General features: G+C 42.9%; 1 protein-coding gene across 1 annotated transcript in view; it reads right to left on the bottom strand.

The window, feature by feature from the left end:
• Positions 1 to 3,769: 3,769 nt before the first annotated feature.
• ube3c (ubiquitin protein ligase E3C) overlaps positions 3,770 to 27,605 on the bottom strand; it is a 47,985-nt gene continuing 24,149 nt past the window's right edge. The window contains exons 19-24 of the mRNA XM_021563041.2: positions 24,663 to 24,910; positions 15,397 to 15,609; positions 13,355 to 13,543; positions 13,115 to 13,181; positions 12,192 to 12,322; positions 3,770 to 4,985 (exon numbers count right to left, since the gene is read on the bottom strand). Coding sequence (XP_021418716.2) covers positions 4,815 to 4,985; positions 12,192 to 12,322; positions 13,115 to 13,181; positions 13,355 to 13,543; positions 15,397 to 15,609; positions 24,663 to 24,910 — 1,019 coding nt within the window. The 3' untranslated portion in view covers positions 3,770 to 4,814. The remainder of the gene's footprint in view (positions 4,986 to 12,191; positions 12,323 to 13,114; positions 13,182 to 13,354; positions 13,544 to 15,396; positions 15,610 to 24,662; positions 24,911 to 27,605) is intronic.

The raw sequence follows: 27,605 nt of genomic DNA, 5'->3' as shown, positions 1-27,605 counted from the left end.
GATAAGTACCATTTAATCTCCTGGTTTTATTCAGTGCTTATCTTTTCCATTCATTTGGGGTGGAGGCAGATAGCTGGATCTACACAACCAGTGTTGTGGGATGTAATTTCATCTTAACATTTGACTACTTTAAATCAGCGATCAATGAGCAAAAAAGAAGATACATGAAGCAATGAAATGTCAGTACTTCAAGTTTTCCATATTACACTGAACAGAAATATAAACGCAACATGTAAAGTGTTGGTCCATGTTTCATGAACTGAAATAAAATATCCTAGAAATATTTCATACACTTATTTCTATCAATTTTTGTTGCACACATTTGTTAGTGAGCATTTCAGCTTTGCCAAGATAATCCAGCCACCTGACAGGTGTGGCATATCAAGAAGCTGATTAAAATAATTATCATTATACAGATGCAACTTGTGCTGGGGACAATAAAAGGCCACTCTATAATCTGCAGTTTTGTCACACAACACAATGCCACAGATGTTTCAAGTTTTGAGGGAGTGTGCAATTGGCATGCTGACTGGAAGAATGTCCACTAGAGCTGTTGCCAGATCATGTAATGTTAATTTCTCTACCATGAGCCCCCTTCAATATCATTTTAGAGAATTAGACGGTACATCCAACTGGCCTCACAACCGCAGACCACATGTATGGCATTGTGTGGGCGAGCGGTTTGCTGATGTCGACATATTGCCACCATGGGGCACTGAGGTTATGGTATGGGCAGGCATAAGCTACAGACAATGAACACAATTGCATTTTATCGATGGCAATTTGAATGCGACATACCGTGACGTGATCCTGAGGCCCATTGTCGTGCCATACATCCACCGCCATCACCTCATGTTTCAGCATGATAATGCACGGCCCCATGACGCAAGGATCTGTACACAATTCCTGGAAGCTGAAAATGTCCCAGTTCTTCCATGGCCCGCATACTCACCAGACATGTCAGCCACTGAGCATGTTTGGGATGCTCTGGATCAATGTGTACAACAGCGTGTTCCAGTTCCTGCCAATATCCAGCAAGTTTGCACAGCCATTGAAGAGGAGTGGGACAACATTCCCCAGGCCACAATCAACAGCCTGATCAACTCTGCAAAGGAGATGTGTTGCACTGCATGCGGCAAATGGTGGTCACACCAGATTCTGACCGGTTTTCTGATCCACACCCCTACCTTTTTTTTTTAAAGGTATGTGACCAACACTTTTTATTCAGATCTTTATTCCCAGTCATGTGAAATCCATAAATTAGGGCCTGCTGAATTTATTTCAATTTACTGACTGCCTTGTATGAACTAACTCAGTCAAATCTTTGAAACTGTTGCATGTTGCGTTTACGTTTTTGTTCGTCGTAGATTTCATTTATGGAGTAACCTGATCATAGAGATACACATTACGTTGTTATTTTTAATTCTGCAAACTTTCAACCTGTAACCTAACAATCATGTTCAGACATTTGGCTGAACTAAGGCTACATTTTCTAATTAAGGCCTTTTGGTGAATAACATCCCTGCTTAAATGAATGATTTTTGCATAAAATGAACTACTTCAAAAACTTAAATGACCCTTTTAAAAGGGTTTGAGCAATCTTAAGTATATCTTGCAATATGAAATGATTCATGGCCACTAGCATTAAGTTTGTCAGTTATAATCCATCACAAGGTAATAGGCCTAAATAAATCTTTAATTAATTGAGATGAATCCCTAATTTCAGCTCGACAAGTCAGCTTTTTAAGACCCAATTACCGCTTTGAGTTCCCCCCTGGCCTGTAGGATGCATGGGATTTCTGTTCGGGACCAGGGGAGACTGCTTGGCTATTCCATGGCTACGTCCCAAATGGCACTACTATCAGAGCTCTATGGGTCAAAAGTAGAGCACTATATAGGGAATATGGTGCTATTTAGGATACAGCCCCAGGAGAGGAGGGATGGATGGAAACGGTTCAAAGAGGGATACAAAAATCCCCTCAGCCCAACTGCATAGGGCTCTGGTAGATTTATGACAAAGCCCCACAATCTTAATTTGTGCCCGGGACGATAATGCATCTCAAAGCCAGAATAGTTTCTGCTCCATGTTTCTTAACTGGATGTTTCTTTCATTATATGTCAGAGGGCAATAAAACTCCAGAGGAGATTTCCCACAAAGCACCTTGTTTTATGCCCGGGTCCTTTACTCTAAATTATCCGGCAACAAAAAATACACTTCAATAAAAATAAAAATCGTATTTAATCATATTCAGACACTTTTCGCCACTCTTTTGATACGTGGATAATCAGGTTTCACGAGCCATTCTCAGTAGTAAATGGCACCCTATTCCCTAGGTAGTGCACAACTTTCTATAGGGCTCTGGTCAAAGTAGTACACTATATAGGGAATAGGGTGACATTTCAAACAAAATCACAGTTGTTGCTCCATAAGGTGGATGTCAGAGTGTGTGAGCGGAATGTACCTTATTTGACTGGAGCGTGGAGCGAGATTCCCAAAGGCTGGCGCCTAGGGCTCATCACCCGCTCCAACTTTGCTCCAGTGGCACTCACTTCATGAGCTCAGGGCATGCCCGCCCCGGCATGCATTTGTAATCTACTTGTGTGCTGCTATAGCCCCTTGATTTAGCTACTGTCATGGAGTTCGCTAAATATTTTCATAAAGAAACTGATAAAACACACAGGTGCTAAATCGGGGTGACTTGCAAAGATAAGGACCAAGAGCAAGCGAGGTAGTGAGGTGAATCATTGTGGAATCTGAAAAGATACGTATCCCAAAAGCATGATGGCGTACTTTTACTACGTGCACATGCTAAAAAGAAAAAGGAAAGAGATGGGTAGATTGTAGCAAACCATTTATAAACTAAACATTAAATCTCTTAAACGTTTCGTTCATTTTCATTCTTTAATCTACACAATATGCCATAAATGATTTTGGCCCTACAGTGGACATATTCCCACGTTCATTGAGCTTTCCGTTACGATTGGGGTATTTTGGCTAAAAACATTTAGGCCTGTTTATAGAAAGAAAGAAAAAAAAACCTCTGCATCTCCGCCCAGCCTGTAAGAGTTGTCAAAAGGGTGTTTAACATCCTCAGTGGCTCTGTAGGTGTGGAGAGGATACTCTCCGCTGCTGACCTGCTCCCCAGACACCATCGCATGAGCCTGAAGCCACAGACTGGCCAAACTCGTGTTTCTACAAAGGAATTCAAAAGGCACTAATAAGTATTTTTTATCATTTAATTTGTATTTAATTCTAAGTCACAGCCTATATGCTCATTTTATAGACTATAATGGTTTCATACAACGATATGTTGTTTAAATGCTTTAAGCGCTTAATGTCCATACCAGCCTATTGTGTCTCACTCGCAAATGCTTCACAATGTATTTTTTTGTAGGCTATAGCCTTGAAATAATTCATACATTTTCGTTCCTCCTTAGGCTGTTTAATATGACATGTAGTCTATTTGAAATGACGTTCGCTTCTTACATTCTTCTTTTCATGTTCATTCAAATCCATATGGCTTGGTTTAAATACTTCAAACAAAACGGTAGGTCCAGGCAGTCACAAAAACAGATGGGTGCTGGTTAAATGGTCATTTACATGAATGGAGTGAATTTGGAGTGGCAGTTTTCCCCCCTTTGAGCGCGGATAGGTTCTAGCGGAACTGCAGGAAAGGACATGGAGTGCTGGAACAATGTGCGGGATTTTCCAACCGCTCAACTCTGCTCACATGCTCTGGTGGATACGCATTACAGCCAGGGCAAGTACTGTAGAATAGATTGTTCACTTTAATCTGTGTGTGAGAACACCAGGCCTTCATTCGAAACACAAGAGGAAAAAGAAACAGAGAAAAGCAGCCTGTACAAATAATGAGTGAAGGAATTGTACAAGAGTGGTGTAAACACATATACATATTAACAAATATTCCATGATCATCATAATCAATAGTTGTGTCCAATCTCTTATCAACAATACTAGTCTTTGCCTTGAAAAACCAACACAGTAGCCTGCCCAAACCATTAGCATTTTTATGTTCTGAAAACGATAATAACCATTACAGTAATCACAAAACATGACCTATAGTTAAAAATGTCCCTAATGGCACCCTATTCCCGTAATAGTGCACTACTTTTGACCAGGGCCCATAGGGATCAGGTCAAAAGTAGTGAACGATATAGGGAATAGGGCGCCATTTGGAACAGGCGCTATTAGACCCTCTTAAAACCCTTGACACAGGGATGTTAGGAGTGTTGCAGTCCTGTATGTCACCCCATCTCCCACCTCGGTCCTCTTATTTCCTGTGCCTCTCTTCTACCCATTTTCCAACAGCACAGCACGGGTCAATCTTTGGTGAACACTCCGTTGTTGTTGATGTTTATTTCTGTTGATAATTTCACAACTCGCTGTGCTTAAGGGTCAAATGTATCGCCATGGACACACTCACAGTAGATCTCGTCTGTTCATTTACTTTTGCACAAAGTCTTTCAAATAAAACAGCCCCAAGATTCTATTGTTGCTGCTCTTTTTTGCGTTTTGTAGATTTTTAATACACATTTAAGTTATATAAAAAAAATTAAAAAATCACTGCACTTTTCCCTTCCCCTCCATTCTTCCCTCGTCCCCCTCTTCCTCATCCGATTTGGGTGACACTCCTTTCACCCCTGTTTGTTTTCCACCCAGTCAGAGAGATACCAATGCATCTTTCCCATAAGTCTTTGTTTCACGCTCTTTCTCAACAGACAGTCTTCTCTGGCCCATCCATGTCCATTGAGTCAGTGGTTTTCAGGGAGTCAGAGACAGACACCCCCCCCCCTCAACTGAGCTCGAAGCCTGCGGAGGACTCGATGGCGTACAGCAACTTGTTCCTCATCAGGTGCTGGTCGCAGAACTCGGGCAGCTTGAGCAGGTTCATGCAGGTGGAGGCCGTGGGCAGGCGCTCCAGGTCATTCCCCCCGTTATGGATGCAGAAGGCTGGGTACAGCTCCTGGAAACACAGTGGGGAGAACCTTGTCAAATAAGAGATTCAGAGGGTCACAGACAAAGTTTTTATGAATAACCTAAGATAGGCCGCGGCCTATCGTTTCCAATGGGAGCAAATAAATTATAGAAGGCAGAACAAGGAGTTGAGCAGAGTCAAGCACAAGCTAGCGAGATTCAATTAGAGTGTTCTAGCATGTATTTGCATATTTCCGTTAGGGAACGCCTACTCGTTGAAGTGCGCGTGTGCAATAACTCAATTCACCCTTGTACTCCTAAACAACACGCAGTTTAGAAACTTTGGCAAAGGGATACGTCTACAAAACTTAGTACCGGCTGTTCATAACAAGGTTCTAGTTTGGGGAACAGAAAACTGTATTGAGATCAAATGTTTCATACATTACAGAATTAGCAGAATGTCGGCCAAAATCCATCTCGCTCCACCATCTCCCACCGCCGGCCACTGGGCCTCCTCTCATCACCATTTTTGGCGGCGAGTGGAAATGCTAACCGGATGTTTTAGATTCATACATCCGGTGAAACAACGGTCTCATTGTTCTATCTGTGCCACGAAGGCTCTCGATACATTCCGTTTATCCAATTGACAAACAACACATTTGGCACAACACGTCTTATATAGCAAGAGTTTTTCTTGACAAAAATAATTACACAAGAGTTGTGGACACTTTTATGCCGACAGACTTGCTGTTATCAAAAATATCTGTTGTATTACAACCATTGTTTTAGTTGTAGAATCTAAGTGTGTACGGGGCACCCCAAAGAATGACAGAATCATTCAGTTACTGAAATACAACAAGCTGAACAGAGGTACATAAGGATAATTGAAGACCAACAGTGCGATACCAGCATCGTGATCTATATTTTTTCCCCGTGATATTTTGTCCATGACAAAAATGAAACCATGAAGCAGACCAAACGCTGCATGTCAATTATTGTGTTGCTATAGCTTGGGAAAATAAACACGTGTGACTCTAGACGACAACGTAACAATGTTTGTTTCCGGGCGGTTTTGTTTTCCTAAAGAAGTTCAAATCAGCTTCGTGTTTCGTTTCCTTGCCACGATACTAACGAGTATCGCGTTACTGGTATCGTCCTGGCCCAACCAGACAGAAAGACATGGATCATCTGATGTCACCGCTGATGATCATCATATCCCGGGCAATTCTAATTAAGCCGTAAATGTCGAGCGACATCAGGGAATAAATGTGATAGGACGTGACGTTAAGTGTTTAGCTAATTCAGCGTGGATATAAATTTAAAATAGGCTGCCGATGTTTGAAGGAGACACTTCCCCACTGGTAGCCTTTTGGATTGGGTACTGAGCAAGAGCAGCGAATGGTCACTTCATGTTGTCTATCTGGCACTTTTCAAATTATGCTTTCTGGTGATGAGGCCAGGTCACCTCATCTCCACCCACATCATCAAGGCCAAGACACTGTCTGCGTCCCAAATGGAACGCTATTCCCTATATAGTGCACTACTTTTGAACAGGGCCCTATGTGTTTCCCTATGGTCCCTGGTCAAAAGTAGTGCACTATATAGGGAATAGGGTGCCATTTGGAGCGCACCCACTGACGTTTTCCATCAGAATCCACAGGAAACATCCTCTCTGTTTCTAACGTCCCGCCGCTCTACAGCAATTAATTTGTCAGGCTATTTAAAGATTAGGAGTGTGGCGTGTGGGGTTCAGCGCCTGTACCAGCCCGGTTAAATGGTTCTGGGGGGGCTCTGCAGTAACGACCCAATTTTTCGGACAATTACTGTATTAAACTATCGTTGCTTATTGAGAAAGTGTCATTACGGGAACGATCATTCTGGAAAAAAGGCTCTCCATCATCTTTTTTAAATGGCTTCTCCTGACAGAGCTATTTCTCCGCTAATGAATCCTTGGACATTTACGGCAGCTAATTAAGGCTGGGCTAGCACGGGCTCAGGGTTAGGGTCAGGGGCCGCTCTCCGCCCCACCAATCACCATGAACCCCCCACCCCCCTCTGGCCTGGGGAGGAGACAGGGAGGGGGGAAGGAGACCGGGAGGGGACGGAACATCCGCACACTCCCCAAAGTCAAATTCATTAAACTGGGGCGGGGGACTCTCCAGCCTGAGCCACCAAGGGAGATTTTTAGGAGCGTTCCCATCTATACCCTCCTCACCCCGCTGTGGGAGCACTTAAGTATTCTTAACTAACGATGGCAATAAACAGTAATAAAACCAATCATATGACAATTACAGCTTCTGGTAATCCTAAGTAAGGCGTATAAAAATCCTAATGGATTTCAGCAGCGCTCTTCTCCTTTCTATTTCCAACTGTTTTAGTGTCTCTCTAAATCAAGTCATTAGGAAAGTGAAACGGCTCTCGATTGGAGGAATCATCAGCTGATGACACAGCAACGGTAATTCCGATAAACACAATTCCACCATTTCAGCACAAGTTTCAGCTCTTGGCTGAAGTCATTTTGGAAACAAACAGCTTTCGATGATGTTGCAGCAATGTTTTGGTGCTAGTTTTTTTGGGGGTAGTGATTCAAAACAAGTATATGCTTCTGAGGTTATACCCTTTGCCCAAATAAAGACATCTAACAACATAAAATATACAGTGCCTCAGGAAAGTATTCAGACCTCTTGACTTTATTCACATTTTGTTACATTACAGCATTATTCTAAAATCGATTAAATAGTTTTTTCCCCTCCTCAATTTACCCACAATACCCCCTAATGACAAAGCAAAAACAGGATTTTATGACATTTTGCAAATTTATTAAGAATAAAAAATAGAAATATAACATTTAAATAAGTATTCAGACCTTTTACTCAGTACTTTGCTGAAGCACATTTGGCTGCGATTAGCACAGCTATTTTCAGGTCTCTCCAGAGATGTTAGATCGGGTTCAAGTCTGGGCTCTGGCTGGAGACTTTTCCACGGAGTGTCTCCTGTGTTGTCTTGGCTGTGTGCTTAGGGTCGTTGTCCTGTTGGAGGGTGAACCTTCGCCCCAGTCTGAGATCCTGAGCGCTCTGGAGCAGGTTTTCATCAAGAATCTCTCTGTACTTTGCGCCCTCGATACTGACTAGTCTCCCATTCCCTGCCCCTAAAAAAACATCCCTACAGCATGATGCTGTCACCAAGATGGTGCCAGGTTTCCTCCAGACGTGAAACTTGGCATTCAGGCTAAATAGTTCAATATTGGTTTCATCAGACCAGAGAATCTTGTTTCTCATGGTCTGAGTCCTTTAGGTGCCTTTTGGCAAACTCCAAGTGGGCTGTCATGTGCCTTTTACTGAGGAGCACTCTACCATAAAGACCTGATTGGTAGAGTGCCGCAGAGATGCTTGTTCTTCTGGAAGGATCTCCCATCTCCACAGAGGAACTCGGGAGCTCTGTCAGAGTGACCATCTTGTTCATGGTCACCTCCCTGACCAAGGCCCTTTCCACTGATTGTTCAGTCTTGATGGTTCCAAACTTCTTCCATTTAAGAATGATGGAGGCAACTGTGTTCTTGGAAACCTTCAATGTTGCAGAATTTTTTTGGTACCCTTCCCCAGATCTGTGCCTCGGAGCTGTATGGACAATCCCATCGACCTCATGGCTTGGTTTATGCTCTGACATGCCCTCCAGGACACCTACAGCACCCGATGTCACTTGAAGGCCAAAATGATCATCAAGGACATCAACCACCCAGGCCACTGTCTGTTCACCCCACTATCATCCAGAGATCAGTACAGGTGCATCAAAGCTGGGACCGAGAGACTGAAAAACAGCTTCTATCTCAAGGCCATCAGACTGTTAAATAGCCATCACTAGCACAGAGGCTGCTGCCTATATACATAGACTTGAAATCACTGGCCACTTTAATAAATGGAACACTAGTCTTTAACCTCTCTGCGCACGGAACCCGGTAGCGGGATGAAATTCGACAACATACGGTGATCGCTACATAAACATTAATGAAAATACAAGTGTCTCACATGTATCGAAAGCCTAGAATCTTGCTAATCCAACTGCGTTGTCAGATTTAAAAAAGGATTTACTGCGAAATAATACGATGCGATTATCTGAGGATAGAGCCCCATAAAAAAAAACTATTTCAACCAGCACAGGCGCAACAAAATCACAAACTGCAATAAAATAAATTGTTTACCTTTGACGATCTTCCTCTGTTTGCAATCCCAATGCTCATTGTTACACAATGAATGTTTTTTGTTTGATAAAATCCATTTTTATAGCCTAACACAAAACATTTTGTGAACCGCTTGTGTCGTGAATTCCGTCTCATTCCATTTTCGACGACACATTCGAGGTAAATACACACACAGAACATGACTTTTCCAGTCATGTTTGGTTTCATTGCAATCAACTGGTTTGCTTGTAACACAACCAAACCTGATGGGTCATTTCGCGGGACGTATTGACTGAAAGAAACCGATTTGAAGACAACAAGTGACATCATTGTGCACCAATGATTTGCCCGCTGTTTCGTTGATTGACTGTATTTTAACCCAATGACCACTGATAGTCTTGAAATCTAGCTGGGTAGATAGCCAATGAGCTGAGGTAAACGGCAATATGTAATGTTTATGTGTTGGAAGACCAACCCATGTAGTAAACTCCGGCGTAAAGAGGTTCATTCGCCATTGACTATTCATACCGGAAGGAGCAACGCATGTTACGCACAGCGTTGTTTGGGTAAAGCGCATATTCAGTTTATATATCAATCAGTATGGCGACTAAGTCAGGAAAAGCTAAATCTAAGTCTAGATATACAGATGTACACACAATTTTAGAAGAAATTGATCGAGGACGATTAATTTAGCAATTCCCAAATGGAGGAATATTTTTTGAACGGAGAGGACATCATTTTGGACTGGTAAGTTCTTCTCATGCTAATGCCGTTGTTTGAAATTAATAATATAAAATATTATTTGTGAAATGAAATAGCCTATTTGAGGCTGTTGAGGGGAGGGCAGGCCCAGTGAAATGGAGACAGTAGATACAGCTGGTCTGTTGTAATATAATAAAGACAGTAGATCTAGCTGGTCTGTCATAATATTATAGAGACAGTAGATCTAGCTGAAATGTCATAATATAAATGAGACAGTAGATCTAGCAGGTCTATAATAATATATTCAACCCTATATGTTCCCTGTACTCTCTCTATATATATATATATGTTTATTATACCTGTTGATACAGGGCTCATAGGTGAAACTATTCTAACATTTTCTTTCACAGTGACACTGACTCCGAATGGGAGCCCCCAGTGCCAAGGTGTCCATCCCCCACTGAAGCTGGTTCATCCAGCTCCTGCCACAAGTGGTGTTCATCTGCCCAAATGTATTTCTGCAGGCATGGATGTGCTATGGCACCTGGCATCAGCAGCATAATATTGTGTAGAGGACTGGGGGTCTTCCAAATATTGAAAGTGTTATTTTGTAAATGTGTATTTTTTTTTCTTTCATGTTTTTTCTCCATTTTTTGGGGCGGTGTGTTAGAATACCATTTTGGTATTTTGTATATAGTTATTCCATTCAAAATGTATAACTTCAGCAATTTGGACACTTGGGTACATTTGGGCTACTTGTGTGGGACACCTGGGTGACTTCATGATAAATGTCATGTAGCACACTCATTTTGGAAGTTATCATTCTGAAACTTTGCACAAGTACTGTTGCCCTCTTATGTTTTTCACTGAAATTGTCCCCATCCTATCTGAATGTTTGTTTAATCTTGTTCATTTTAAAAGATGATGATACAACATATTTTTTCATTGTATTATCTAAACCAGATCTATTGTGTTTTATTCTCCTACATTCAATTCACATTTACACACACTTCAGAGTGTTTTCTTTCAAATGGTACCAAGAATATGCATTTCCTTGGTTCTGTGCCTGAGCTCCAGGCAGTTAGATTTGGGTATGTCTTCAGGCGGAAATTGAAAAAAGTAGGGGGTAGCTCTAAGAGGTTTAATAATGTTTACATATTTTGCATTACTCATCTCATATGTATAAACTGTATTTTATTCTACTGTATCTTAGTCTATGCCGCTCTGACATTGCTCGTCCATATATTTATACATTCTTAATTCCATTCCTTTACTTAGATTTGTGTGTATTGTTATGAAATTGTTAGATATTACTTGTTAGATATTACTGCACTGTCGGAGCTAGAAACACAAGCATTTAGCTACACCCGCAATAACATCTGCTAAATATGTGTATGTGACCAATAAAATTTGATTTGGTTTGACCTTATATAGACAGGTATAGACAGGTCTTTTGAAATTATGTCCAACCAATTGAATTTACCACAGGTGGACTCCAATCAAGTTTTAGAAACATCTCAAGGATGATCAATGGAAACAGGATGCAACTGAGCTCAATTTGGAGTCTCATAGCAAAGGGTCTGTATACTTATGTAAATAAGGTATATGGTTTTCAATATTAATACATTTACAAAAATGTATACAAATCTGTTTTTGCTTTGTCATTATGGGGTATTGTGTGTAGATTGAAGAGAAGCATTTTTTCTTTTAAAATCAATTTTAGAATAAGGCTGCAACATAACAAAATGTGGAAAAAGTCAAGGTTTCTGAATACTTTCTGAATGCACTCTATGCCTTTATTTTGTGTGTGAAACTAACGTCTCCCCATTTCTCATCGAGGTCAAACAGGAGCCAACAGTGCAAACGTTCACCGTGCCGCCGGCTTAGTCTGACACCAACGTCAATATTTGTCCGGCGGGTGATACCTGCCAACCGAGCTCACGCCCAAACGGTCGGGCAAAGGGCTCAAATGGACTTATAATCCAGAGGAGGGTTGTGAACCGCAGTGAGCAGGTATAGGAGATAAGCACGAGCTAGGGAGCATTATGAGTCTTATCACCGAGCCTAATTTGAAAAGGATCATCGGAGGGAGTTATCAGGCCAGGCATTTTCATTACATGCCCATTACAACAGTGAACACTCCCTAGCGCTGGATTTAGTCTTGGGTTGCGTCCTAAATGGCACCCTATTACCTATAATATATAGTGCACTACTTTTAGTAAAAAATATAGGGTGTAATTTGGACTCTCACAGTCTTTGGTTGAACTCGTGATGGCGCCGGCTACAATCAACAGTCTATAATACCAGACGGAGGGTAGAAAAGAGGGTCAGGAAAGAAAAAAAAGCAGACGTAATGAACTTTCGGTCAACCCTCACCTTGAAGCCCAGGAGGGGAGGCCGCGAGCAACTGGTGACAAACTTGAGCAGCTTGCGTTTCTCTTCATCGGTGAAGCTTTCCACCACCTCCCAGAAGATGGTAATGACAGGGTGAGTGGCAGTGTAACCACCTGGTGAAGAGAGAGAGAGAAATGATAAATCTGACACACCTGGGTTTTAAATCTTAAAAAAAAAAAAAACACCTGTAAACCGAGTGAATCCACTGTCTGACAGACGTAGCTGTCACATTGTTTGTGTTGTTTAAGACTCATGATGCAGCCATGCCATCTCGACTACCCCCCATTCAACAAACACATTACTCTAAAGCGCAACCGTATGCCGTGACTAGGCCACCTGTCCCATGAAGTTGGCAGGAGAGCTTGACAGTTAGCTCTATGGAAATCCTCCTGACTTTACAGCACATTAAAATGGTCAAAGTACTCACTACTACTAGAAACGGACTATCACCGAGTATTAATGAGTACAACTTCAATATCATTTTCACCATTATGGCAGAGCCTAAATAGTTTTGTTTCTTAAAATAAACTAATACAAACCATCCATAATGTGATCATACCTGAGTAGCTTGTTTCTTAAAATAAACTAATACAAACCATCCATAATGTGATCATACCTGAGTAGCTTGTTTCTTAAAATAAACTAATACAAACCATCCATTAATGTGATCATACCTGAGTAGCTTGTTTCTTAAAATAAACTTTTACAAACCATCCATAATGTGATCATACCTGAGTAGCTTGTTTCTTAAAATAAACTAATACAAACCATCCATTAATGTGATCATACCTGAGTAGCTTGTTTCTTAAAATAAACTAATACAAACCATCCATTAATGTGATCATACCTGAGTAGCTTGTTTCTTAAAATAAACTTTTACAAACCATCCATTAATGTGATCATACCTGAGTAGCTTGTAAACGTCTTCAGGTCGTCAAGACAAATGGGTACATGAGCTCCAGATATCAACACCTGTAGTGGGAAAGCAAAGATCGATGAAGAAAATGTTGAAGTGTATATTTACGTGTGCATGTTTGTAAAAGTAATGTGAATCGACTTGCAACATTCTGGTAACTTTCCCAAAATTAGACGTTTTCCAGAAATCCTCTGGATTTTGCAAACCTAGTGAATATCCTTGACGTTACCTGGATCTCCTGCTGGTCAAACATACGCAGCCACTCCAGGTTGACCACATTGGCCAGGCCCTGTCTGAAGGCCAGGCAGTGGGGCCTGATCTGTTTGTTGAGTCGGTAATCTGCCACTAAATGGATATACGCTATCCTGTTGGCCGTGGACACAGGGATGTCCTTCCCTCCAGGCTTCAGCTCAACCACCTGGAAGAAAGGCCCTGTCAGACCTACAGGCATTTATCTCATATCCACGTAGAGGGCAACCAGGCGAAAGCCACCATATGTCAACCTCACACTTCACTTAGGTTATTACTTTCTCAATGCTCTCAACTTCAAAAGTCAAGAAATGTGTTCACCGGAAAGTGTCACTCCATGCAAAATATACATTTCATAGTGGAGCATGTAATATTATTGCGTCAAGATCAGCTTTTTAGGGTGTGTCGACCCAGAGAAGGTACCAGTGGAGCAAGGGGAGAAGTCACTGATCAAGGGGCCCAGGGGCAGTGGTGTAAAATACTTTCAAGTATGACTTGTGTAGTTTTCTGGGGATATCTTAACTAATTATATTTTTTGGACAACTTATACTTCACTACATTCCTTCAGAAAATCATGTCCTTTTTACTCTAAACATTTTCCCTGACCACCTAAAAGCACTCGTTACATTTAGAATGCTTAGCAGGACAGGAAAATGGTCCAATTCCCGCACTTCTCAAGACAACATCCCTGGTCATCCCTACTGCCTCTGATCTGGCGGACTCACTAAACACACATGCTTAGTTTTTTTAAATGATGTCTGAGTGTTGGAGTGTGCCGCTGGCTATACGTAAATTAAAAAACAAACAAGAAAATGGTGTTGTCTGGTTTGGGAATTTGAAATTATTTATAATTTTAATTTTGTACTTAAGTATATTTTAGAAATTACATTTACTTTTGACACTGAAGTATATTTAAAAACACTTTTAGAATTTTACTGGGTGACTTTCACTTTTACTTGAGTTGTTTTCTATGATCGGCTATAGTGTTGGGTTTTGGGTCACAAAACCTGATCTCTCTCATTCCTGGAGGTTTTTTTTGCATTTTGGTTGAATGGTCTTGGAGGAGTAAGGACACATACCACATAATCACAGTAAAATAATCCAGATCACTAAGGAACTTTTCTAATACTCTAAGATCAATATGTTCCCGAAAATCTGAAGTAGCCACCTTAATGAAAAAAGTAGCCAGTCAGGGGGGTAGCCAGTCACCCTACAAAATCGATTAAAAAGTACATTAAGTAGCTAACCACATAAGGGTTAGTAGCCAGCAGGCCCACTATCTGAGTTTCATTTTGTGTTTCTGATTATGTGCTAATGTCTGAGAATGATTGTCTTTATCTTGCTTGCTTTGGCTATCTTCCGAGGGCATATACGGGCCAGTCTGCCTCCGAGTGTGTGCCTTATCTCCCGCAAATTGTTTTCCGAATCGTATTTGGGATGCCCTATTTGCGACCGCGGGCTACACTGTAGCGCGACTGTTCAAGCCTGTTTAAAGAGGAGCTAATAAGAGAAGGTAAGGCCCTGAGCAAACAGGGCGAGCGGGTAGAGTGCTTAGCCCAGCCCGGGGTGACTGGTGAGGGTGACTAGAGGGCAGTGAATAGACCCCTCTCTGTCTAAAAAAACAGGCTCAGACGTGTTGGACGTGCCAAAGAAGTAAAAGGCATGCCTCTCAGGCGTGTTCTGAGAAAATTGCTTGATGGCCGGCTTGGTAGAATGGTCAACAGAGAGCCTCCTATTCCCCGCGGCACGGCACCACTCAGGGCGAGAGCTGACGACGTGCTTTATCTCTCTCAGTGCCAAATACAGACAACGTGAGGGAAATTAATTATTAACACTGCAGGGAGGGAAAAGGGAATGGCGAGGGGGACAGAATGACAAGGCCAGAGACACAGGCAGGAAAGAGGGATGGAGTCACAGGCAATCAAAGAGGGCGATGCTGGGATAACTCCTACGTCCCCCCCATCGACACACACACACACACACACACACACACACACACACACACACACAAGCCCCACCCACCTGTGCCTCTCCCAGGTCATTGTTGACGATGGTGAAGTTGAGTCCCAGGTCCTCCACGTCGTCCTCGTAGCTCTTGAGGAAGAGCAGGTTGCGGTACATCTCGGGGTCCAGCGAGGCCAGGTGGTGGATGTCCACGTCAGCACTGGTGCCCAGCAGCTTGGACAGGAAAAAGCTGGCAAACGGCAGCTCCACCAGCATGTTCTCATACAGGGCCTATAGGGTGAAATAAAAAGGTCATAGGTCATCATAGATGCACTCAGGTCAACCCGCTGGGGTTGCACATACGAAAATGTATGCACACATGATTGTAAGTTCATTTGGATAAAAGCATCTGCTAAATGGCATGACCAAAGGTACGTGGACATCTGCTCATCGAACATCTCATTCCAAAATTATGGGCATTAATATGGAGTAGGTCCCCCCTTTGCTGATATAACAGCCTCCACTCTTCTGGGAAGGCTTTCCACTAAATGTTGGAACATTGTAGCAGAGACTTGCTTCCATTCAGCCACAAGATCCATAGTGAGGTTGGGCACTGTTGGGAATTTAGGCCTGGGTCGCAGTCGGCGTTCCAATTCATCCCAAAGGTGTTCTATGGGGTTGAGGTCAGGGCTCTGTGCAGGCAAGGCAAGTTCTTCAACACCGATCTCGACAAACCATTTCTGTACGGACCTAGATTTGGCACGGGGCATTGTCATGCTGAAGGGGTGTCCACACATATACAGTTGAAGTCGGAAGTTTACATCCATCTTAGCCAAATACATTTAAACTAAGTTTTTCACAATTCATGACATTTAATCTGAGTAAAAATTCCCTGTCTTAGGTCAGTTAGGATCACCACTTTATTTTAAGAATGTGAAATGTCAGAATAATAGTAGAAAGTGAAAGAAAGAAAGTTTATTTCAGCTTTTACTTATTTCATCACATTCCCAGTGGGTCAGAAGTTTACATACACTCAATTAGTATTTGGTAGCATTGCCTTTAAATTGGTTAACTTGGGTCAAATGTTTCAAGTAGCCTTCCACAAGCTTCCCACAATAAGTTGGGTGAATTGTGGCCCATTCCTCCTCACAGAGCTGGTGTAACTGAGTCAGGTTTGTTGGCCTCCTTGCTCGCACACGCTTTTTCAGTTCTGCCCACAAATTTTCTATAGGATTGAGGTCAGGGCTTTGTGATGGCCACTCCAATAATTTGACTGTTGTCCTTAAGCCATTTTGCCACAACTTTGGAAGTATGCTTGGGGTCATTTTCCATTTGGAAGACCCATTTGCGACCAAGCTTTAATTTCCTGACTGATGTCTTGACATGTTGCTTCAATATATCCCCATAATTTTCCTCCCTCATGATGCCATCTATTTTGTGAAGTGCACCAGTCCCTCCTGTAGCAAAGCACCCTCACAAAATGATGCTGCCACCCCCGTGCTTCACGGTTGGGATGGTGTTCTTCGGCTTGCAAGCCTCCCTCTTTTTCCTCCAAAAATAACGATGGTCATTATGGTCAAACAGTTCTATTTTTGTTTCATCAGACCAGAGACCAGAAATTTCTCCAAAAAGTACGATCTTTGTCCCCATGTGCATTCTGGCTTTTTTTATGGCGATTTAATGTACTTGTCCTCTTGCTCAGTTGAGCACCGGGGCCTCCCACTCCTCTTTCTATTCTGGTTAGAGCCAGCTTGCGCTGTTCTGTGAAGGGAGTAGTACACAGCGTTGTACGAGATCTTCAGTTTCTTGGAAATTTCTCACATCGAATAGCCTTCATTTCTCAGAACAAGTTCTTTGTTTTTGGCCATTTTGAGCCTGTAATCGAACCCACAAATGCTGATGCGCCAGATACTCAACTAGTCTAAAGGCCAGTTTTATTGCTTCTTTAATCAGCACAGCAGTTTTCAGCTGTGCTAACATAATTGCAAACAGGTTTTCTAATGATCAATTCGTCTTTTAAAATGATAAGCTTGGATTAGCTAACACAAAGTGCCATTGGAACACAGGAGTGCTGGTTGCTGATAATGGGCCTCTTACGCTTATGGGTACGCTTATGTAGATATTCCATTAAAAATCATCATTCAACATTTCCAGCTACAATAGTCATTTACAACATTAACAATGTCTACACTGTATTTCTGATCAATTTGATGTTATTTTAATGGACAAAAAAAAGCGCTTTCCTTTCAAAAACAAGGCCATTTCTAAGTGACCCCAAACTTTTGAACGGTAGTCTATATATAAATATTAACTCAGCAAAAAAAGAGATGTCCTCTCACTGTCAACTGTGTTTATTTTCAGCAAACTTAAACTTGTAAATATTTGCAAACTTGTAAATATTTGTATGAACATAACAAGATTCAACTGAGACATCAACTGAACAAGTTCCACAGACATGTGACTATCAGAAATGGAATAATGTGTCCCTGAATAAAGGGTTACAAATCAAATGTAACAGTCAGTATCAGTTGTGGCCACCAGCTGCATTAAGTATTGCAGTGTATCTCCTCCTCATGGACTGCACCAGATTTGCCAGTTCTTGCTGTGAGATGTTACCCCACTCTTCCACCAAGGCACCTGCAAGTTCCCGAACATTTCTGGAGGGGAATGGCCCTAGCCCTCACCCTCCGATCCAACAGGTTCCAGACGTGCTCAATGGGATTGAGATCTGGGCTCTTCGCTGGCCATGGCAAAACACTGACATTACTGTCTTGCAGGAAATCACGCACAGAACGAGCAGTGTGGCTGGTGGTATTGTCATGCTGGAGGGTCATGTCAGGATGAGCCTGCAGGAAGGGTACCACATGAGGGAGGAGGATGTCTTCCCTGTAATGCACAGCGTTGCCTGCAATGGCAACAAGCTCAGTCCGATGATGCTGTGTCACACCGCCCCAGACCATGACGGAACCTCCACCTCCAAATCGATCCCGCTTCAGAGTACAGGCCTCGATGTAACGCTCATTCCTTCGATGATAAACACGAATCCGACCATCACCCCTGGTGAGACAAAAACGCGACTCATCAGTGAAAAGTACTTTTTGCCAGTCCTGTCTGGTCCAGCGACGGTGAGTTTGTGCCCATAGATGTTTCTTTTTTTGTTTATATTTTTTTGTTTATATATTAGGTGTTATGATAAAAATTTGGTAATGATAAAGTCATACAAATCAGACTAGCATAAAAACCTCAACAGAACAGTGAACAGAATAATCAATCAATAACAACAATGGACATCGGTGAGAGAGCCATCTTTGCTGTTTGCAATTAAAATCAGAGGTTAAAAGACTGACCCGAACATCAGATAAAGATGCGATAAGACAGTAAATCAGTTCACATCGGTGCAAGAGCACAAAACAAGAACACAATCTGTCTAAAACACACCGGCCTTAAAATCTGCCTGCCTCAAACTTTATAAATGTCAATTCTCACCTTGACCTGGGCTGCCATTAAGAACCTTGGCCGAGCAGGTGACTCATAAAACCGGGAGCTAATGTACTGGAATAGTCCTAAAAAAAAGAGCCCGTTCCAGGCATTAAAATATAGAGGTCCTTATAAATGATTGCACTAAAAACCCTGACCACATCAGCTAAATGGATTATAAATCTAGGCCATTTCCATAATGCATGCATCTTAAACATACAGGCAGGCATAAATCAGAGTCTATTTTCTAAACACAGGTTAATTGCGCAACTTCAAACACATTCGATTTTTTTAATGCAAATTAATCCACTTAGCATTTCTCAGGTGGCTCCTTCTGGATTCCTTGACCATATGCGCTGCGTACCCACTTGAAACCTATCAATAACACAGTGCCGGGAAGAGGTGGCACTAAGTATATGGAGGGAGAAAAAAAAACCTGTGGCATTTTCTTTTTTTACAGCCACTTTATTTATGGGTGTTTATTGCCAGAAATTGTGCCAAAATGACTCGGGATAAAACAGATTAATTATGGCCCAACCCCTTTTAATATAAGTGAGTGCAGTGGCAACGCAATTAAAGCAGATCGCAGCGCCATCAGGGAGAATAAACGCCTAACAACATCGCAGGTTGCCTTCTGTTAGCTGCCAAATAAATTCCTTAATTTACAACATTAAGAATCAATAAAAATATAATGCCTTTCAAACGCATCGCTATCAATCAGGGGTGCAACCCAACGCACCTCTAAAGGGGAACTTTTAGTCCGACCGGGGAGATTAATGAGGAAAGGCACTGGGGAAGTGGGAGGGAGGGTACAAACACACACAAAACTTCAGCCACCCGCTGAAAGAGTTTGGAGGCTATGCCAGGGCTAATGCCGGGCTTTGTACTATCATGAAGAGGCATGCTGTGGGTGTTCCAGATGGGTGAGGCATAGCGAGGAGGGGGAGGTTGCTCCACATGTCCTACTGAAGTTTACTGGATCTTGGCTGGACGGTGACAGTGATGTGGGGCAGTGAGACTGGCATCAGGAGACCTCTCTCTTTACTACCCCGACAAAATTGTCCAGAAGAAGAGAGGCACCGAAAACAGCTTAAAAAGGGGAAGTTCCGTATTTTACAACTTGATGTTCGTCGGTTCCTCGCCCTGAAAGTATTCTATGGGGCAGAAGAAACTGTAATCCATTTGGTTTTCTTTAAACAGTCACTACAAACTACAGCTAGCCTAACTTTAGCAACAGTGCATTTTTTTATTTCACGATCAAATCAACACAATTATTTGGTTTGAAGTTAACTTGAGGTGATTTAAAATCAAAGAAAAATTACATTACACATTTGCCCCTATTCAGTGCTAGACTTGGACTGAAATAGGTGTCCGTACTGTTTATATTCAGGTGCAGGAGCTCCACAACACTTTTGAGCTAATATTCCACAAGAGGAACTGGAGCACAAGCAGTAGAACATTTGAGGTGCCAGTACTCGGCTCAGCAGAGCGCCTGTCCAAGTCAAGCACTGCCCGCCGCCTCCAATGGCTTGTAGAAACTAGTAGGAACAGTGAGAGACACCAGCAACCTTGGACTCTAGATGCTAGAGAGCACAGATAATAATACTGAAGACTATGAGAATTCAATATGCTTTTATGCTCAGTGGAATTGTATACCCATGAGGTCTGTAAAAAATGTAAATCATACACACGTGTTGTTAAGTGGTTTCCGTTTGTGGCGTCAAATCTTATACGTGTCAGTTGGGAGGACAAGTGAGGAAGAGGGATGATCGGCGTCCCATATTGTGATGTCCAATCCCATTTCAGTGAGTACCCCAGACTGGCCCACTTCTGATGTTAATACATTACCTCTACGACAATGGCAGGCCGGGAGGTCATTATTGAACTATATTAATCTCCTGTGTCCCATAGGTCTTAGTGTGTGTACCGCGCATCTCTCCACGCAGCAGTGATGCAATCCTAATCTATAACGCCCCCCCCCCACCCGGGCGCAGGTAATAACGGCACTAAACAAATATCAATACACCACTCAAACGAGCACTCACACGTTGTATTTATGGAGAAGAAAAAAAAGGGAACTTAAGGTAGGGTTAATTGAAAGTCAAATTCAAATTAATTTCTCCTGCCTTAATTGCCTGAGCCATTAGCTGTAGTGATCGGGGAAGGGGGAGCAGAGCGCGTTTCTATCAGCTGACTAGCCATTTCTCACCGTGGGGATGGGAAACGTGGAGACACCAGGGGTCGCGTCCCAAATGGCACCCTAATTCCCTCTGTGGTGCACTACTTTTAACAAGTAGTGCACGATATATAGGGAATAAGGTGCCATTTGGGACAACGCCCAGGAGGAGTTATGGTGCCCTGATGAGTGGACTGGACCATCATGCAAAGAGAGAGAGAGCGCAAGAGCACAGCGAGAGAGAGAGAGAGAGAGAGAGAGAGAGAGAGAGAGAGAGAGAGAACTTTAGACGCTCCAGACTGTAAAACAGATCAAAATGCTATTACCACATTCTTTGACCGCTTATTTATGTCCTTGTCGGCGGGGGGCTAGCACTGATTTAGCGCCCGGCCAAATGCAATCACTACACAAACAACGAGGCAGGAATCATAGGCTAATGGAATGCCTAATTGAGAGGCGGTTGGTTGTCATGAGGTAATTCTTCTCCCGTTGAGAATGAGATGACCCCTCCCAGACACACACACACACTCCCACAGCATCTCGATAAACAATCTGCCGGCACATGCATTAAATAAGATTTAAAAACATTCGGCTATAATAAATAGTGCGGTCAAAGGGGGAGGAGGGGGCAGGGAAAACAATGCCTTCAACAGATTATGCATAGGACTAATGAACCAAACTATGCTTTGTACAAGAATCGGGTCCAAGTTCTGTCTTATTTCATTCAAAATTGTCACTTTCTTGGACATCGAACACAAAATCAAGGACAATGAACACAGTTGTTTGATATGCAGTCAAGTTAAAATACTAGCAGCCATTAGATTTTATAATGAATCAGCCTCATCTCTGTACTGTACCTCTATTATTCAATGACATAGGGTGGGTTGACTCCCAGATGACCTGCTGGTGTCTGGGGCACAGTGTGACCCTCAGAGGGAACACCAGGGGGCATGGCAAAACCCCCTGCAAGAGGTAGCGGAGCACAGTGCTGCTGACTGCATTTCACATCTCATTAACTGATTAGACGTTCATCACACATTGGTTGGTTTTCCATCTAATTACCACATTAGGAGGTGCTTGTTGTTTCAGTTAATGCTTGAAGACACCTGGTGATCATTTGGAGCCAACATACAGATATGCACACAAACACCTTGTATTGCTTAATAACTTCACCCTTGGGTGCTTCTTAATTATTAAAAAGGTGCACTATGCAGAAATCACTCCGTCATTTCCTGGATGCTAAAATTCAAATAGTTTTCTTAATTTCAGTTTATGTGACAAAACATGCAAGTATAATGTAGAGAATCATTGTACCATCCAAACAGCTGTGAAATATCTTTACCATAACCAAAAATATTGTATTTTCAGCTGTTTGAAGCTGGTGTACAAAACCGAAAGTAAGACGCAAAAAACGGAACCCAAGAACGGGAAGCTTAGAAATAGCGCACAAAAGAACAGATCTACCGCTTCTTAGTAAATGCTTTCAATGAGAATGACAGTTCCATAACACACATTTCTATGTGAATTTGGTCGGGTCGCCCCAAAAAGTTACATACTGCAGCTTTCAATTGGTCAGTTCCTGCTGCAAGTTTTTTAGCAACACATCCCATTCTTCCATTGTCTATGATGATTTTTCAACGCCGATACCGATTATTGGAGGAATAAATAAAAAAGCCGATACCGATTAATCGGCCGATTTTTATTTATTTATTTGTAATAATGACAATTACAACAATACTGAATGAACACTTATTTTAACTTAATATAATACATAAATAAACATCTATTTAGTGTCAAATAAATAATGAAACATGTTCAATTTGGTTTAAATAATGCAAAAACAAAGTGTTGGAGAAGAAAGTAAAAGTGCAATATGTGCCGTGTAAAAAAGCTAACGTTTGAGTTCCTTGCACCGAACATGAGAACATATGAAAGTTGGTGGTTCCTTTTAACATGAGACTTCAATATTCCAAGGTAAGAGGTTTTAGGTTGTAGTTAATATAGTAATTATAGGACTATTTCGCTCGAAACCATTTGTATTTCATATACCTTTGACTATTGGATGTTCTTATAGGCACTTTAGTATTGCCAGTGTAACAGTATAGCTTTCGTCCCTCTCCTCACTCCTACCTGCGCTTGAACCAGGAACACATCTACAACAGCCACACTCGAAGCAGCATTACCCATGCAGAGCAAGGGGAATAACTTCTCCAAGTCTCAGAGCGAGTGACGTTTGAAACGCTATTAGCGCGCACCCCGCTAACTAGCTAGCCATTTCACATCGGTTACACCAGCCATTAGGCTGATAGGCTTGAAGTCATAAACAGAGCTGTGCTTGCGAAGAGCTGCTGGCAAAACGCACGAAAGTGCTGTTTGAATGAATGCTTACGAGCCTGCTGCTGCCTACCACCACTCAGTCAGACTGCTCTATCAAATCATAGACTTAGTTATAACATAATAACACATAGAAATACGAGCCTTTGGTCGAATCCAGAAACTATCATTTCTAAAAACAAAACGTTTATTATTTCAGTGAAATACGGAACCGTTCGGTATTTTATCTAACGGGTGGCATCCCTAAGTCTAAATATTCCTGTTACATTGTACAACCTTCAATGTTATGTAATAATTATGTAAAATTCTGGCAAATTAGTTTGCAATGAGCCAGGCTGCCCAAACTGTTGTATATACCCTGACTCTGCATGCAATGAACGCAAGAGAAGTGACACAATTTCACCTGGTTAATATTGCCTGCTAACCTGGATTTCTTTTAGCTAAATATGCAGGTTTAAAAATATATATGTCTGTGTATTGATTTTAAGAAAGGCATTGGTGTTTATGGTTAGGTACAGTTGTGCAACGATTGTGATTTTTTCGCAAATGCGCTTTTGTTAAATCATCCCCCATCGATTATATGCAACGCAGGACACGCTAGATAAACTAGTAATATCATCAACCATGTGTAGTTAACTAGTGATTATGATTGATTGATTGTTTTTTATAAGTTTAATGCTAGCTAGCAACTTGCCTTGGCTTCTACTGCATTCGCGTAACAGGCAGGCTCTTCGTGGAGTGCAATGAGAGGCAGGTGGTTAGAGCGTTGGACTAACTGTAAGGTTGCAAGATTGAATCCCCCGAGCTGACAAGGTAAAAATCTGTCGTTCTGCCCCTGAACAAGGCAGTTAACCCACCGTTCCTAGGCCGTCATTGAAAATAAGAATGTGTTCTTAACTGACTTGATTAGTTAAATAAAGTGTGTAAAAAAAATATATATATTTTTTAAAATCGGCAAAATCAGTGTGCAAAAATACTGATTTCCGATTGTTAAGAAAACTTGAAATGACCCCCAATTAATCGGCCATTCCAATTAATCGATCGACCTCTAATTGACATTGTCCCCACTCTACACTGTATTGGCTACACAAGAACACTGATCACACACATTGATTTCTGTTGACTTTAACAGAGACCTGGAATCAGAGCAGTCTGTCTGTCAGCTAAGACAGCTCTCCCGTGGGCCTGGGTGGTCCAGTGGTCAGTGGCGCCCCGGCTACAGCACGTTTTCCTGTGTTGGTGTGGGTTTGAATCCAACCCACTGCCTTTGTGACACACTATATATCTATCTTTCCTCTGTCGTCTCTCCTCTATTATATAAAAATATGCAATAAAATGTTTCTATTTAAAACTTTACCTTCCCCAGTATCCGTCCCAGGAAGTAGTAGTGTCTGGCGAAGGAGTCCCCCACTAGCATCTGGGCGGTGGGGCTAGGATAAAGCAGGCCCTCGTTGGTGGTCTTGAAAAAGCCCTGGTTGGGGTTGAAGCCCGACTTGAGCAGCTCGTTGAGGAACTCGCGGAAGATGCCCCCGCCGTCGATGCCCGCCTCGTCCAGGCCGTGGGCGTTGAGTAGGTGCACCCGGACACGTTTCTTCAGGTCCGGCTCTGGATACACGGGACACGAAGGGAAATCAAGTTAGTAGAGAAAATATACACTGAGTGTTTAAAACAAGACAAAGACAGCCCAGATGAATCCAGGTGAAAGTTTTGATCCCTTATTGATGTCCTCTATTTAATCCACTACAATTATTGTAGGTGAAGGGGAGGAGACAGATTAAATGATTTTTAAACCTTGAGCCAATCCAGACATGGATTATGTATGTGTGCCATTCAGAGGGTGAATGGGCAAGACAAAACATTTAAGTGCCTTTGAACGGGGTATGGTAGTAGGTGCCATGCGCACCGGTTTGAGTATGTCAAGAACTGCAACGCCGCTGGGTTTTTCACGCTCAACAGTTTCCCGTGTGTCCCCAGAATGGTCCACCACCCAAAGGACATCCAGACAACTTGACAACTGTGGGAAGCACTGGATTCAACATGGACCAGCATCGCTGTGGAACGCTTAACACCTTGTAGAGTCAATGCCCCAACGAATTTAGGCTATTCTGAGATCAAAAGGGGTGCAACTCAATATTAGGAAGGTGTTCTTAATGTTTTGTACACTCAGTGTACATGCATGTAATAATTAAAATGTAATTTACAATAAAATCTACATTATGTGTAGGAATAGGGAAAATACACGACATTACCAAAAGTATGTGGACACCTGCTAGCCGAACATCTCATTCCAAAATCATGGCAATTAATATGGAGTTGGTCACCACTTTGCTGCTATAACAGCCTCCACTCTTCTCCACTCTAGTGAGGTCGGGCACTGATGTTGGGACGATTAGGCCTGGCTTGCATTCGGCATTCAAATTCATCCAAAAGGTGTTGGAAGGGGTTGAGGTCAGGGCTCTGTGCAGGTCAGTAAAGTTCTTCCACACCTAGGGCACAGAGGGCCTCCCGAGTGGCGCAGCTTTCTAAGGCACTGCATCGCAGTGCTTGAGGCGTCACTACAGACCTGGGTTCAATCCCATGCTGTGTCACAACCGGCAGTGAGCGGGAAATCCACGAGGTGGCACACATGGGTCTCCCATCGTCTGGGTTAGGGGAGGGTTTGGCCCGGCCGGGCTTCCCTTGTCCCATCGCGCTCTAGCACCTGTAAGTTGACTTTGGTTGACAGCTGGACGGTGTTTCCTCCGACACAACGGTGCGGCTGGCTTACGGTTTAAGTGAGCAGTGTCAAGAAGCAGTGCGGCTTGGTGTTTCAGTGTTTCAGAAGATGCATGGCTCTCGAACTTCGCCTCTCCTGAGTCCATAGGGGAGTTGCAGCGATGGGACAAGAATGTAACTACCAATTGGGTAGGAAAAGAGGTCTTGACAAACCATTTCTGAATGGACCTCGCTTTGTGCACAGGGGTATTGTCATTGAGTTGGGGTGGGCGTTCTATGTTCTGTTCTATGTGTTTGGCCTGGTTATGGTTCCCAATCAGAGGCAATTGTTGTCTCTGATTGAGTTTACTTGATAGCTACCTACACAAATAGCTAGCTAGAACAAAGTGTTAATAAGATAAATTCATTTAAAAAGATTAAAGGCAATACAAATAAGTTCTCCAGTAGGCATCTACTGAGGGAGCTAAGAGCTGTGTTGTCAGCCATTTCCCAGCAACTTCAGTAAAAAGGCAGATCCCCAGCAGGACTTAGACAGCATAGACACGTTGCCAAACTTGGGGGCGACTGTAGGCACTGAGGTACAACCAGGCAGCCTGGTTTCGCCCTTGAGTTGTGGGTAGTTGTTTCCTGTCTCTGTCTCAGTACCAGACAGGACTGCTTCGTTTGTTCCGTTTTGTTATTTTGTTCTAGTGTTCAGTGTAATTAAAAGATCATGAACACCTACCATGCTGCACCTTGGTCCTCTCCTTCTTCCACCAACGACAACCGTTACAGAACTACCCACCACCAAAGGACCAAGCAGCGTGGTAAGGAGAAGCAGGGCTATAAGGAGGAATGGACATGGGAGGACATTCTGGACGGCAAGAGATCCTGGCTGGAAGGGATCGCCTCCCATGGGAACAGGTGGAGGCAGCCAGGAGAGTGGAGGCTGCAGGAAAAGGGAGCCAGCGATTTGAGGGAACACGGCTGGCAAGGAAGCCCGAGAGGCAGCCCCAAAAGTTTATTGGGGGGTGGCACACGGGGAGATTGGCGGAGTCAGGTAGGAGACCTGAGCCAACTCCCCGTGCTTACCGGGAGGGGCGTCGTACTGCTCAGGCACTGGGTTATGCGGTGGAGCGCACGGTGTCTCCAGTGCACGTTCACAGCCCGGTACATTACTTCGCAGCTCCTCGAATCGGCCGGGCTAGAGTGGGCATCGAGCCGGGAGGGATGAAGCCGGCTCAGCGCATCTGGTCTCCAGTGCGTCTCCTCAACCCGGGTTATCCTGCGCCAGCTCTGCGCACTGTGTCTCCAGTGCGTCTGCACAGCCCAGTGCGTCCTGTGCCTACGCCCCACACGTGCAGGGCCAAAGTCACCATCCAGCTAGGACGGGTTGTGCAGGCCCTTAGTTTGAGACCTCCAGTGTGCCTCCACGGCCCGGTCTATCCTGTGCCTCCTCCGAGGACCAGGCTGTCTTAGTTCCTTTTTTTAGGTCTCTATTTTAGGTTGGTCAAGGTGTGAGTTGGGGTGGGCATTTTATGTTTTGTTCTATGTTTGTATTTCTATTTGTTTGGCCTGGTATGGTTCCCAATCAGAGGCAGCTGTC

The sequence above is a fragment of the Oncorhynchus mykiss genome, chromosome 15, assembly GCF_013265735.2.
Source record: "Oncorhynchus mykiss isolate Arlee chromosome 15, USDA_OmykA_1.1, whole genome shotgun sequence".
NCBI classification, from domain to species: Eukaryota; Metazoa; Chordata; class Actinopteri; order Salmoniformes; family Salmonidae; genus Oncorhynchus; species Oncorhynchus mykiss.
Note: the sequence above shows the minus strand (reverse complement) of the source record. Positions and strands in the feature narration are given on the sequence as shown.